General features: G+C 34.5%; 1 protein-coding gene and 1 long non-coding RNA gene across 3 annotated transcripts in view; one reads left to right on the top strand and one right to left on the bottom strand.

Moving 5' to 3' along the window:
- Positions 1-14,599, top strand: part of PLEKHH2 (pleckstrin homology, MyTH4 and FERM domain containing H2) — a 102,628-nt gene that overhangs the window by 61,335 nt on the left and 26,694 nt on the right. For both annotated transcript variants that reach the window (XM_001499587.5, XM_070235532.1), the window contains exons 17-20: positions 2,711-2,890; positions 6,309-6,417; positions 7,358-7,470; positions 13,848-14,027. In XM_001499587.5, coding sequence (XP_001499637.1) covers positions 2,711-2,890; positions 6,309-6,417; positions 7,358-7,470; positions 13,848-14,027 — 582 coding nt within the window. The remainder of the gene's footprint in view (positions 1-2,710; positions 2,891-6,308; positions 6,418-7,357; positions 7,471-13,847; positions 14,028-14,599) is intronic.
- The window catches only part of LOC138917703 (uncharacterized), a 30,052-nt gene that overhangs the window by 10,144 nt on the left and 5,309 nt on the right, over positions 1-14,599 (bottom strand). The window contains exon 4 of the long non-coding RNA XR_011426103.1: positions 12,472-12,586. This is a non-coding gene — a long non-coding RNA (uncharacterized lncRNA). The remainder of the gene's footprint in view (positions 1-12,471; positions 12,587-14,599) is intronic.

Below are 14,599 nucleotides of genomic sequence, written 5' to 3'. Positions count from 1 at the left end.
TCTCGCAGATTCTCTCGTATGCAGACTCTAACTTGGAACTACACAGGGAAGGGGATTCTGACAACCAGAGTTCCTAACTTCTCTTCTGCAGTTACGGGGAGACTTTGGAAGAGGATGGTTGGGATGCTGAGTTTATAATTCTCAGTCTGGCGCATCTATGTAAAAATATGCATAGCATAAAATTCAGAAAGAACTATCCCAAAATGTCGAGTAATTATCTGTGATGTAGAATTATGGGTGATTTTTTTCTTTTTCTTTTTTTTTTATACCTTTCTATACTTACCAAGTTTCTATAATTAGCATGTGTTTTATAAATAGAAAAATAATTTAAAATTCGCTAAGAGAGTAGAATTTACATGTTCTGACCAAAAAGAATAATAATAATAATTTAATAAAAATGGATAGCATTGGTCGCAGAAGAAACACATCAGAAGAAGGGAGACAGATGAGCAGAAATCCACTCTAATTACTGGAAAAGTATTGAGAATGCGTGTGAATCGGTACAGGCCTACTTCATTTTGTGCTATAGAAGTTTCAGAAACAATTTGTTTTCTATCTTGATAAGTGTTTTTTTTTTACCTTTAGTCAAAATACTTAAAAGTACTACGTCTTTTCACTGTCTGTGGAGCCATGGTGAATCCTTTGGTAAAAGGAATAATCATCTTTAAATATTGGGGTGGATGGAACCTTGATTTTCATATGATTGGATATGCCTAAAGCTCACCATTAGGATAGTCTTGTCATGTATTGTTAGAGTAGATTAGTTTTCTTTATCTCATTTTTTAAAGCTCACTTTTTGTTAATGTGAATTTTTTGCTCTATTATTTTGCTTTTGTTTTACTGCCTTTCTTTTTCTGAAAGTATACATAAGTTAATTTTGCATTTTTCCTTCAGTAGTAAGTTTTCTTCATTCTGTACCCAGGATAGTACTTTGCGCCTAATAACTACTCAGAAAACAACTGTTATTAATTGAATGGTGAAAAAGTCGTGTTTTTCATGAAAGACAACACATTTAATTAAATAAATTATCTATTATCAATCAGCTATTAAGCAGATAATAGCGCATTTTAGATAAGATATCCAGGTAGGACCTCACCAAGAAGCTGACATTTTAATTGGGTTCTGAAGGAAGTAAAAGCACAGCCATGTGGACATTTCAGCAAGAACATTCCAGGCAGAGGGAAGAGCAAGTGCAAAGGCCCTGAGGCAGGAGCATGCCTGGTGTGTTTGAGGAATAGAGAGAAGGTGAGTGTGACTAGACTGGAGTCCCTTAGGAAGAGAATAATGGGAGATGAGATCTGAGATGTAATGGGGACCAAATCACATGGGGCCTTATCATAGTGAGGACTTTGGTTTTTATTCTGAGTAAGATGAGAAGCCATTGGAGGTTTTTGAGCAGAGCAGTGACATGATCTAACCTATGTCTAACAGGAACACTCCAGCTGCTGTCTGAGGGATTAAGGAGGACACTAGTTAGGAGGCTATTACAGTAATCCAGGTGAGATCTGACCATGTTTAGTGGTGGCAATGGAGGTGTGAGAAGTGACCAGATTCTGGATATATTCTGAAGGTCTTTCTGACAGGACTTGACTGAAAACGTATGTGATATGAGAGAAAGAAAAGGGTCAGTGATGATGCCAAGGTTTTTGGCCTGAACAGCTGGAAAGGTGAAGTTGCCTGCAACTGAGATGGGGAAGACTGGGCAGAGCAGCTTGTGGAGGAGGACTTACCAAGTTAAGTTGGAGATGCTATCAGACATCTGAGGAGAGACAGTGAGTCTGGAGTTATAAATTTGGGAGTAGCCAACAGACGCTGGTGCTAAAGCCATGAGCTTGGAGGAGATCACCCGGGGAGTGAGTGTAGCTGGAGAAAGCGTCCAGGCACTGAGCCCTGGGCCCAAGCATGAAACCATAGGATGGTAAATTTCCTTGGAGTTACAGTGAACGTTTTCAGACTGCAGTTGCAAACTTATTGAACAGTTTAGAAGCTGTAAATCTGAAGCAGGCTATTTATTTTCCTGGAATAAATGTGCTTAATTAAAGCAAAAGTTTTAAAACAAATATGCTAAATATTCGACATAGCAGATATAATTGTTTTTGGGAGTAAAAGAGTAGATAAAATTTAATGTGAATCGGTTTTAGGAAGTCTTTCTTACCCTTAAATTAAGATAGAAGATATTGTGGCATTTTTGTGTGTGTGATATGTTACATATGTTAATAAATAGCCTCAGAACACTTCCTGTTCATTGGGGTTTAGGGTGATAGTTCATTACACTTTTTCACACCAGCCATGTGCCCTTGTTACTTTTTCTATGGATAGTATTGAGACTATATCTGTGCTTGTTCTTTTGATCCAATGGCTTAATCAAATCAATTCTGCGGGGGAAAAAATGTCAAATGAATATTTTGACTGAATTACGTGATTGCTTGACTAGGTAATGGGTTATTTTAGTCCAAACCACTGTACAGGAAGGTTCTTGCTTTTTCCACAAAAGTTAAATGTCTAGTCTTCAAATTGTTCTTCCATATGACGGTTGGCATTTTGCCTGTGGTTACTACTTTTGTAACAATGTGGATAATCCAGCTGCCTTTAGGCATTCATGTTTAAAAAAGGTATGCTTCATAAAGGTAAGAATAAAAAGACTATGAAAAATTGTAGCAGGAAAAGGTTTAGAAAGTGCCTTCCTCACAATTACTAACATTTACTTTAGTTTCCTTTAGGTCAGATCAAACTCTGGGAGGCTAAAGTTGAAGAGGTTGACAGATCCTGTGATTCGGATGAAGATTATGAAGCCAGCGGGCGAAGTCTGTTATCCACACATTACACCATCGTGATTCACCCCAAAGACCAAGGTCCCACTTACCTCCTAATTGGATCTAAGCATGAAAAGGTACTAAGGACTTACTGGTTGACTTAAACTATTATTATTGAGTATTGGTAATAATTTTAAAATGAGCATAAGTGCAATCAAAGATTTACATACAAACATGTTGGACATAGTATTCTTAGTATCATAGTATTTCTGATATATTTCAAACAGAAAATATACACCCTTTCTTGCTTAACAGATGTTAGATTTCATAGTATTTTTTATAGTGAGAAATTAGTAAACATCTAAATATTCAACAGTAGGAAATTGACTAAATAAATATGATATGTCCATATACTGGAATATCCTGTAGTCTTTATAACTTTTCTATGAAGAAATTTTGGCAATAAGGAAGTATTCATACGATATTAGTAAAATTCAGAAATTCTAATCATCTATTTTTAATATAATCTCAACTATGTGAAAATATAATCTACATATATATTTTAATAGAGTGGAAAAGAGGCCAGCAGTTATATTTGGGGAGTAGAAAAATGGAGTATTTTGTTTTCCTTCTTGCATTTTTAATACAAAAAGCTGTACATAATTAATGTATACAACTGGATGTGTTTGGAGATAATATGCACCTATGAAAGCATCACGATCTATGCCATAAACCTATTCATCACTTCCAAAAGTTTCCTCTCGACCTCTTTTTTATTATTATTATTATTATTTTTTTTTTCCTTTTTCTCCCCAAAGCCCCCCGGTACATAGTTGTATATTCTTTGTTGTGGGTCCTTCTAGTTGTGGCATGTGGGACGCTGCCTCAGCGTGGTTTGATGAGCAGTGCCATGTCCGCGCCCAGGATTCGAACCAACGAAACACTGGGCCGCCTGCAGCGGAGCGCGCGAACTTAACCACTCGGCCACGGGGCCAGCCCCTATTATTATTATTTTTATATGTGTATGATAAGAACATAAGATCTACCCTCTTAGTAAATTCTTAAGTATACAATGCAATATTGTTGACCGTAGGCACTGCGTTATACAGTAGATCTCTAGGACTAATTCATCTCGTATAACCAAAACTTTGAACCCTTTGACTAATACCTCCCTATTTCCCCTTTCCCCTGGCCCCTGTTGACTACCATTCCACTTTCTGCTCCTATGGGTTTGATTCTTTGAGATTCATCATGTAAGTGGTATTATGTAGTATTTGTCTTTCTGTGTCTGGCTTATTTCACTTAGCATAATCCTCCAGTTTCATCCATGGTGTCACAAATGGCAGGATTTCCTCCTTTATTTAAGGCTGAATAATATTCCATTGTATGTATATACCACATTTTCTTTATCCTTTATCATCGATGGACATTTGATTCCATGTCTTGGCTTTGTAAATAATGTTGCAGTGAACATGGAGGTGCATATATCTTTTTGAGTTAGTGTTTTATACAAATTTATATTACCAAGTTTCCTTCAAATAAATACCCAGAAGTGGAATTCCTGGATCATACGATAGTTCTATTTTTAATTTTTTTAGGAACCTCCATACTGTTTTTCATAGTGGCTGCACCAATTTACATTCCACCAACAGTGTACAAGCGTTCCCTTTTCTCCACATCCTTGCCAACACTTGTTATGGTTAATAATAATAATAATAATAATATGATTAATAATAATAATATGGTTAATAATAATGGTTAGTAATAGCCATTCTGACAGATGTGAGGTGATATTTCATTGTGGTTTTGGTTTGCATTTCCCTGATATTAATGATGTTGAGCACCGTTTCGTGTACCTGTTTGCCATCTGTATGGCTTCTTTGGAAAAATGTCTATTCAGATCATCTGCCCATTTTCTAATTGGATTGTTTGTCTTTTTTGCTATTGAGTGATATGAGTTCTTTGTATGTTTTGGATATTAACCCCTTATCACATATGATTTGCAAATATTTTCTCCCACTAGGGGGTTGCTTTTCATTTTGTTGATGGTTTCCTTTGCTGTGCAGAAGCTTTTTAGTTTGATGTAATCCCACTTGTCTATTTTTGATTTTGTTGCCTGTGCTTTTGGAGATAAGGGTCCAATTTCCTTCTTTTGCCTTTGGATATCCAGTTTTCCCAATATCATTGATGGAAAAGACTGTCTTGTCCCTGGTGTGTATTCTTGGCACCCTTGTCAAAAATTAGTTGACCATATATGCATGGGTTTATTTCTGGGCCCTCTATTCTGTTCCTTTGGCTTAAATGTCTATTTTTATGCTAGTACCATACTATTTTGATATATTACTTTGTAATATATTTTGAATCAGGAAGTGTGATGCTTCCGGCTTTTTTCTTTTTGCTCAAACTTGCTTTGGCTATTTGGGGTCTTTTGGGATTCCATGTAAATTTTAGGATTGTTTTTTCTGTTTCTGTAAAAAGAAAAAACCAAAAAAAATTGGGATTTTGATAGGGATTGCATTGAATCTGTAGATTGCTTTCAGTCGTATGGACGTTTTAAAATATTAATTCTTCCAATCCGTGAACATTAGATGTATTTCCATTTATTTGTGTCTGCTTTAATTTGTTTCATTAATGTTTTATTGTTTTTGGTGTCCAAGTCTTTCACCTCCTTGGTTAAGTTTACTCCTAAGTATTTTATTCTTTTTTTTTTTTTTTTGCTATTGTAAATGAGATTGTTTTCTTAACTTCCTTTTCAGATAATTTGTTGTTAGTGTATAGAAATGGACCTTATTTTTGCATGTTGATTTTGTATCCTGCAACTTTGCTGACTTTTATAATTAATTCTAATAGAGTTTTTATGGAATCTTTAAAGTTTTCTACATAAAAGATCATGTCATCTGCAACAGAGATAATTTTCTTCTTCCTTTCCGATTTGGGTGCCTTTTATTTCCTTTTCCTGCTCTATTGCTCTGGCGAGGACTTCCAGTATTATGGTGAATAGAAGTGGCGAGAGTGGGCATCCTTGCCTTGTTCCAGATCTTAGAGGACAAGCTTTCAGTTTTTCACCATTGAGTGTGATACTAGCTGTGGTCTTTTCTTATATGGCCTTTATTGTGTTGAGGTATGTTCTTTCTGGGTATTATTTTCTTCTTTAAATTTTCTGGATTTCTTAAGTACTTTGTATGCGTTATACGTATGTATTGGCAGTCAGATTTTAAATTTGATAGAATTTATTGATTTCTTAAAAGAATATTAACTGGTTATCTTTATTCTAGTCTCTTAATATCATATTAGTTTCCTTAATTTTATCGTGCTTTTCTAAGAAACATATGTGGAAAATAATAAAGATGTGAACAATGGGAAAACGTACTATGAACACAATTCAAGTGAGCCTGCTTCAGAACTGCTTGATTAAGTGGCTTTTAGTTATTATTTAAAAATTAAAGAGTTTTTTCAGTGTCAAAGTTTTCTACTGTTTATGCAAGTTGTTTTTTTCTTAAGTCGTCAAAAACTATATCTCGGTTAACATCTCTATTAATATGTTCTGATTTTAAGGACACCTGGCTTTATCATCTGACTGTTGCAGCTGGAAGTAACAATGTAAATGTCGGATCTGAATTTGAACAACTTGTTTGCAAATTGCTAAATATAGAAGGAGAACCTTGTAAGTTCATAACATATAAGGCTCTGTGGTTTATGAAATGGACCCCAACCCCTTTAGCCTAATGGAGTTTTCACTTTGTAGGTTCCTTGTTCCAAGCAATGTACCCATCTTTTCATTTGTACTTTGCTTGTCATGGGCCAGGATTCTCATTGTGGTTCTTATGCTCCAGGGACACCATCATTCCTCAATATGCCATGTCCTGTCACACCTCTCTGCCTTTACCCACATTACTCCCTCTGCCTGGGATACCCCCCTTCCTTCACATTCCCCATCAACCTGATGAAATCCTACCTACCTTAGGAGCTCTCCCAGCCAGCCCACCCCAGCTCAGCATTGGCTTGTAAAAGGTGCTTAATAAATGTTAAAATTATGTCCCAATGCACTTTGCCATTTAACCCTTTTATAGCGTTTGTTGCTTTGCATTGAAATTTTCTTGTATCTAAGGTTTTCCCATTGAGAGTCTAGATTCTGTGTTCTGCTTTACCTGGTAAGAGAGATCAAATTTTATTTGCAGTGTTCAGCACAGGAATTTAATAAATGTCGATTTTAGGAGTGACTTCGAGTTCCTCTTTATCTTTCTATCGCCTCCTACTTTGGCTTCCCTCTCTATATCTCTCTCCCCAGCTCCTTCTCATGTATAGTCATCTCCCTACCTAGGTCACCAGTTTTTAACACATTTGAGTGACGTGCTAATGCCCTGGTAGACTTGTTTCAGCTTCAAATATTAGGACCAAACTCTTCTAGATTTAATTTATCCAAAACAGAAATGTGAAAATCCCAGTGGCCTGGAAACTGAAGTAAAATAATGTTGCCAAAGGTTTTTCCTGACCTTTATGTGTGAGCCAGGCCTGAATGAGCTGTTTTTTAAAGGGCTAGTTTAATGGGAGGCCAAAATAAGTGATTCTTTCTGTTTTCTGTTCATATTTTATTCTATATTTAGCTTCTCAGATATGGAGACACCCTACTTTGTGTCATAGCAAAGAAGGAATCATTTCCCCTCTGACAACACTACCTTCTGAAGCTCTGCAGACAGAAGCTATTAAATTATTTAAGGTAAAATTTTATATGGAGTTCTATGTTGTTAAAAAATTTAATTGGAAAAAATAAAAAAAATAATTTAGGTTGTAAAATTTCACCCTGTCCAAGAAAATTCAAAATGTGATGATGATAATGATTAAGAAAATTTACTGAAATAAAATTAGATGAATCTAATATGCTTTCTGAGTGAGGCTTTGGGATTTACTGAAATAAACGATCTGCAGTTTGGGTAATGTGAAACACAATATCAGAAGAATCATTTCCTCTTCAGCCTCTCAAATGGAGAGATTTCTCACATCGCGCTAATCTCAATATTGGGAGAGGGGTCTTCTCCAATGCTACTCTCAAATTCTTGTTACTCAACGTCTATTAGAAATCCCTGATCACTTAAAACTTGCCATTTGACGACATCACTCTTTATCACCCCCCCATCTCTGTCATCAATCACCTTTTAATAGCTCCTCAAATTTCATTAAGGATTTTGGCTCCCAACTCACATTCTTTCTCTCCACCTCAAATCTTGCTGTTATCCTGAACGATTCACCAATGCTATGGTCTTAAGATTCCTGACCTGCTCAGTGCCAGTAAGCTTCACCTCTTGGCTACTTCACCTTCCCATTCTCTGTGTTTACACCCTGACTCACCATCCTTTACAAGTATGCCACCTCTAAAAGCTTAAATTCTAGTATCTCTTTCTGTAACCATAATCTCTTAGCCCATGAGCTCTATTATTTTCTTACTCTTCCACTTTTCATCCTCACTCAGACCTTTATTTTGGGCCATATATTTTCTTTAAGATCAAGAAGGAGCATAATAACTGCCCCTTGGCTTTTCCTCCTTCTTTAACCAGTCTAGGTTACTTTGTATTAATACTCATAGTTCCTTGGGACCCATAATTCCATGCATTCTTCAGCCAAACCCCAACCTAGATCAATACTGCTGTCTTGTCTGCCTCCACATTAATCACATGTGCACTGCTGGAAAGCATCAAACAACCATGTGGACTGGAGCCAATATAGGTCATGGTCTTCATTCCTGAGAATGTCGACTGTCTTCTCTTTTTGCTTGTCTTTGGTCACGTCCTCCTCCAACTCCCTACTCAATAATGCTCCTCAAAACAAACTTACCTTCTATTTCATTGAAAAAATTAGACGGCATCACACATGATCCCCTCAAATCTCTCTTCTCAACAGCCTTCTTTTGTCTATTTTCTCCTCCTTCCTCCAGTTTCAGAATATAGTATACCTTCCATGAACTCAGGTCTTGACTCCACACCAGACCCTTGGTACTTCATTTTCTTCTAGTCTGTTAGAGTCTCAATTTTTGTCTTTCTTTTGGCTTCTTCTTGCCTCCATTTCCCTCATTTCAAAAAAATTATCTGTTTATTAGATAATATTAAGGAATTATTGTTAATTTGGGGGGATGATGACATGATGGTTATGGGAAAAAATCTTTATCAATTGGAGAGCCATACTGAAATATTTATTGGTAAAATATCATGATTTGCATTAAAATACTCCAGAAAAAAAGTGGAAGGGGGATTGAATGGAACAAGTTTGGCAAAATGCTAATAATTGTTGACATTGGTGTAATGAGTGTTCATTATACTCTTCTCTCTACTTTTCTTCATGTTTAAAATTACCATAATAGAAAATTTTTTAAAATCCACCTGTAGAATACACAAATACCCACAGCAAGAAAGGCTCTATACAAATACATTTGAAAATCTGGATGAAGTTATCATCTTTATAACAAAATATACATGGCCAAAATCAATCCCACAGGTGAATGAAAATTTAAACAGAGGAATTTACCAAACTTTATAAGTGTAGATTATTTCAATGCTTTTTAAACTGTCCCAAAGCTTAGAAAAGGAAATTTTCCAAAAATGTTTTTCTTTTACTCTTTACTTTGGAAGAAAATAAAGTACCCAACGCCACAGTCATCAATACATGACCAATTTTGTTTTATTCTCCCCATCCCCACTACTCCCCCAAATTGGATTATTTTGAAGCAATTCTTAATCATCATATCACTCTATTCTTATTTTGAAGTAAGTATTTGACACCAAACCCCAGAAAAGATTGTACAAAACAGAGCATTTCATGCAAAAACTAATAAAATTAGTAAACAGAATCTAGCATCATATTAAAAAGAATACTAAATGATGACCAAGAGAGATTTGGATGGCTAAATATTAGGATATCCCTTAATATTATTTATTATTAGGTAGACAATCATCTCTATAGATGACAAATTTAATATCCATAAAATAGTGACATATACTTCCTGAACATGGTAAGATATTTCTGTCTGAGCTAAAAACAGGCATCATGCTTTATTGGGAAATGCTTGAAACAGTTCCACTAAAGTGAGGAACAAAACAAGGATAATGACTCTCCATTATTATTTTTTAAACTTTTAAAGTATAATTTATACAGAGTTTATCTCCATTATTATTAATATTATTTAGTATTCTATTAGGAGTATTTACCTATTGTAACTTAGAGAGTAAAAAATTAGAAGCATACAAATTGGAAATGCAAATATTTACAGGTGATATAACTGTATACTTAGAAAACAAAAAAAATACCAAACTACTACAGACAAAAAGAGAATTCAGTTAGATAGTGAGGTATAAAATTAATAAGTGGAAAGCAAAACCTTTTTTATGTACAAACATCAACCAGTTAGAAGAGAAAAGGAAGAACTTCTACTTTTGCCATGATGGAGCAACAGGGACTGGATTTACCCTACCAGTGGTTTTCAGACATTGAGTGACAGGCAGTGCAGGACAATAATCCTCAGAAAAGCAAGAGAAGTAAGCCATATGATTGCTGCAGCTTAAATGTCTGGAGAGAGTTTCAAGACTTCAGTACAGGAAGGGTGAACACAAATAGAGCCTGGCAGTTTTCCTGAATTGCCGAGACAAAGTTCAGAATTTGAGGAGGCCAAGGTGGTTAGAATTCACAAGACTGAGAGAAGAGAGCTGAAGAGAGCACGCCAGAGATCTGTAGTGGGTTCCTTTTGAGTTTTCAGCTGAGAGTTGATAAGCATATGTGTGTGAGGAAATGACCTGAGGCTAGGGAAAGAACTACCAGAAAGGAATAGGCAAAAAAATTCCTGGAGCTTACACAGAGATGGAAATAGTTTGTGTGCCTATCATCCAGAGTGGAAAGATTTCCTAACACACTGGGCATCAAGTAGAGTACTCAAGATGGAAGCCACATTGACTTTTAATGACCTAATCTCAGACATGGCATGCTATCATTTATGCCATATTCTACTGGTTACACAGACCAACTCTAGTACAATATGGAAGGGGATTACCTAAGGGTCTGAATATCGAGAGGTGGAGACCATTGGGGGCCATCTTGGAGATTAGCTACCACACTTCATATGTCTAAGAAGGTAGAGGAAAACACGAGCATTTTAAGGAGACTAATGGAAGATATTTAAAAGACCCAAATTGAACTTTTAGAGATGGAAAATGCAGTGATTAAAATAAAAACACACTGGATGAGATTAACAACAGATGAGAATGCAGTAGGAACGACTAGTGAACTTGAAGACATAGCAATAAAAATTATCCAAAATGAAACAGAGTGAAAAAAACTGAAAAAAATTTGAATAGAGTACAGTGAGCTGTGGGACAATTTCAAGCAGCCTAATATATATGGAATTGAGTCCCACAAAAGAGGGAAGAAAAATATTTAATGAATAATGGCTTAAAGTTTTCCAAATTTAATGAAAACTAAACTCTGAAATCTAAGAAGCTTGATGAATCTCAAACAGAAGAAATATGAAGAAAACCACACTAAGGCACATCATATTCAATTGCTTTATACAAGTTATAAAGAGAAAATCTTAAAAGCAGTTATGTACGTGTAGCGGGGAGAATAACATAACACACAGAGAACATAGAAAAGACTGACGGCTAACTTCTTATTGGAAACTATGCAAGTCATAAGATAGTGGAGTAACATCTTTAAAGAACTGCAAGAAAAAAAAATCTGTCAAACTAGAATTCTATATCTGGTGAAAATATGTTTCAAAAACAAAGATGACATAAAGGCTTTTTCAGATATAAAAAAACTGAAAGAATTAATCCCCAGCAGAACAATACTATAAGAAATGTTTAAGGATGCCCTTTAGGCAGACAGAAAATGATGCCAGATGGAAATCTGGATCTATACAGAGGAATGAAGAGCACTAGAAATGGCAATATATGGGTACATATATAGGAATTTTTCCTTAATATTTAAATCTCTATAAAAGATAATTGATGGTTTAAAGCAAAAATAATAATGCTATATTGTGAGGTTTAAAATTATATATAGAAATAAAATATATGACAACAATAGCACAAAGACTGAGAGAAGGGAAATGGAAGTATACTATTATAAGGTTTTTAGACTACATGAAGTGATATAATATTCCTTAAAGGTAGACTGTGATAAGATTAAAATATATGCTATAAACCCTGAAGCAGCCACTTAATGAAAAAATCAAAGAGGTATAGCTAATAAGCCAACAAAGGAGGTAAAACGGAACCATAAAATATACTCAAGTAATTTTTTAAAAGGAAGAAAAAGAGGAAAACAGAAAAAGAACATATGAGACAAATATAAACTGAATAGCGAGAGAGTAGATTTATACCTGACCATACTAATAATCACATTAAACATAAATGGGTAAACATTCCAATTAAAAGGCAGAGATTGTCAGAGTGTATAAAAAAGCAAGATCCATCTATATGCTATGACAAGCAGTATTTTTTGTTTTATGACACTTATTCTAAGGAAGAAAGACTGACAGTTGAAGAACCTGCTTAAAAGAAATTGATTTACCTCCCAGAACTTTATTTTATTTCCAAATTTCAATGTCAATAATAAGCCCAATATATTTAATTAAAACAAATATTTTTATTACACTATAACTACAAATATATTTGATACATTATAATAACTTGAGACTGTACATACAAATGTTTTTAAGAATTCATAGAAAACTCACAAGGATTGAAGTTGCTTCCCGAGCCTCTAGGCAATGCCATTCCAAACTTTCTCAAGTAGGAGTAGCTACTCTTCCAGTCATGAACATAATAAATTTTCAGTTGTATTAAAATGAACTGTTAAGATGAAGAATGATAAATATTAATATCTTACCTTGAACTATTGCTAAGGAAGTTTATACTATAACCTTTTCCTAGTAACCTATTCTAAAATTTAGTCTCTTGGGAGGAAAAAAAAGCACTTATTTACATCCATTTTAAGTTATATAGGCTACTATTTCTCAAAATATTTTTCTCAGTAAACTAGTTAAGATGCCAATTGCTATCTACCATTAAAAAACAAAGATGGGAAGGGATTGTAGTCAAATAAATTTAGAAAACTCTGGATTAAACAAATGAAATTATTTGTTTACTTGTTTACTTTTCATAGCAAGATTTCTCAGATCCTTTAATATGCTAATATGATACAAATCTTCAAGATTTTTGCAAGACTATTTAATGGTGGAAATCTTTTTCCATTGAGCATTTCATGTAATGCTTTGGGCAGCAATGCTTTAGGTTAGAGACTAAATGTATTTGATTATATTCTGTTCTCAGAAGAGATAAAGACTACCTACTATATAACAACACAATAATTAAAGCCAATCATTGATGTTTATGAACACTTCCCTTTGGTCTTTCTTAATATGTATATTTATTTAATCAAATTTTAAATCTATTTATTCATTATAAATTTACTGTGTCATTTTATGCTGTGTGGAGGATACAAAGATAAATAAGACATAGCTCCTGTCCTTATGAATCTTATAGTCTGGTGGCCGAGAGGTCGTTAATGTTCCATATGCCCTTCATGTAATTGCATATTCCGCTCTTAGGTGCAGTATTCTACAAATGACAGTTAGGTCCAGTTGGTTGATAGTGTTGTTCAGGTTTTCTAAATCCATACTGATTTTCTGTCTACTTGTTCTTTCAATTATTGAGAGAGGGGAGTTGAACTCTTTGACTGTAACTGTGGATTTGTTTCTTCTTGCAGTCCTGTCAGTTTTTGCACCATGTATTTTGAAGCTCTGTTATTAAGCACATAAACATTTAGGATTGTTATGTTCTCTAGATGAACTGACCCCTTTATCATTATAAAATGCCCCTCTTTCTCTCTGGCAGAGTTCCTTGCTCTGAAATCTACTTTGTCTGATACTAACGTAGCCACTCCAGATTTCTTTCGATTCGTGTTATCGTAATATATCTTTTTCCATCTTTTTAACAAAAACATATCTTTTTAAACAAAAACTGTTGCTAAGAAGAGAATCAATATAATTCATGCAGAATAAATCTAATCATTTCTTACCTTGAGTATCCCAATGTTTTTTGTTTAATTCAGACCTGCCAGCTTTTTATAAATGCAGCAGTTGATTCCCCTGCAATTGATTACCACGTATCTCTAGCCCAGAGTGCTTTGCAAATCTGTTTGACACATCCTGAGCTACAGAATGAAATTTGCTGTCAGCTCATTAAACAGACAAGACGGAGACAGCCTCAGAATCAACCAGGACCATTGCAGGTATATACTGATACATGTACATGCAATTTAAAATGATGTTGTTTTCCTCATTGTAAGAATGATACATATTCAGTGTAGACATTTGGAAAATACAAAAGGTGAAAAGGAAAAATTATTAATATTTTGAAGTATATCCTTTTGGTTTATTTATATATGTATATGTCTATATGTAAATGTATATGTGTGTATATTTATACACACTCACAATTTTTCACATTACAAGAGTTACAGTGTCCATACTACTTTTTTAAACTATGGAACATAATCATTTCCCGAATCCTTCAACATTCTTCAAAACATTAATAGTTGCATTAATATCAATTACTATACATTCAGGTTGTTCCAATTATTTTTCCTGTAATAAATACCACTACAGGAGAGACATCTTTGCACCTAAATTTTGTGTACAACTCTAGTGAATTTCTTTGAATTTATTTCTAGAATTTCCTTATGTTTTCAATAATATTCAGATAATTCTTCTTTTAAATTCTTTCCAGGTAAAAAAGTACTATTTCACTACTGATTTAGGATGTGTTTCTTTAATTATTAGTGCAGTTGAATGTATTTTTCAA

The sequence above is a fragment of the Equus caballus genome, chromosome 15, assembly GCF_041296265.1.
Source record: "Equus caballus isolate H_3958 breed thoroughbred chromosome 15, TB-T2T, whole genome shotgun sequence".
Lineage (NCBI taxonomy): Eukaryota > Metazoa > Chordata > Mammalia > Perissodactyla > Equidae > Equus > Equus caballus.
Note: the sequence above shows the minus strand (reverse complement) of the source record. Positions and strands in the feature narration are given on the sequence as shown.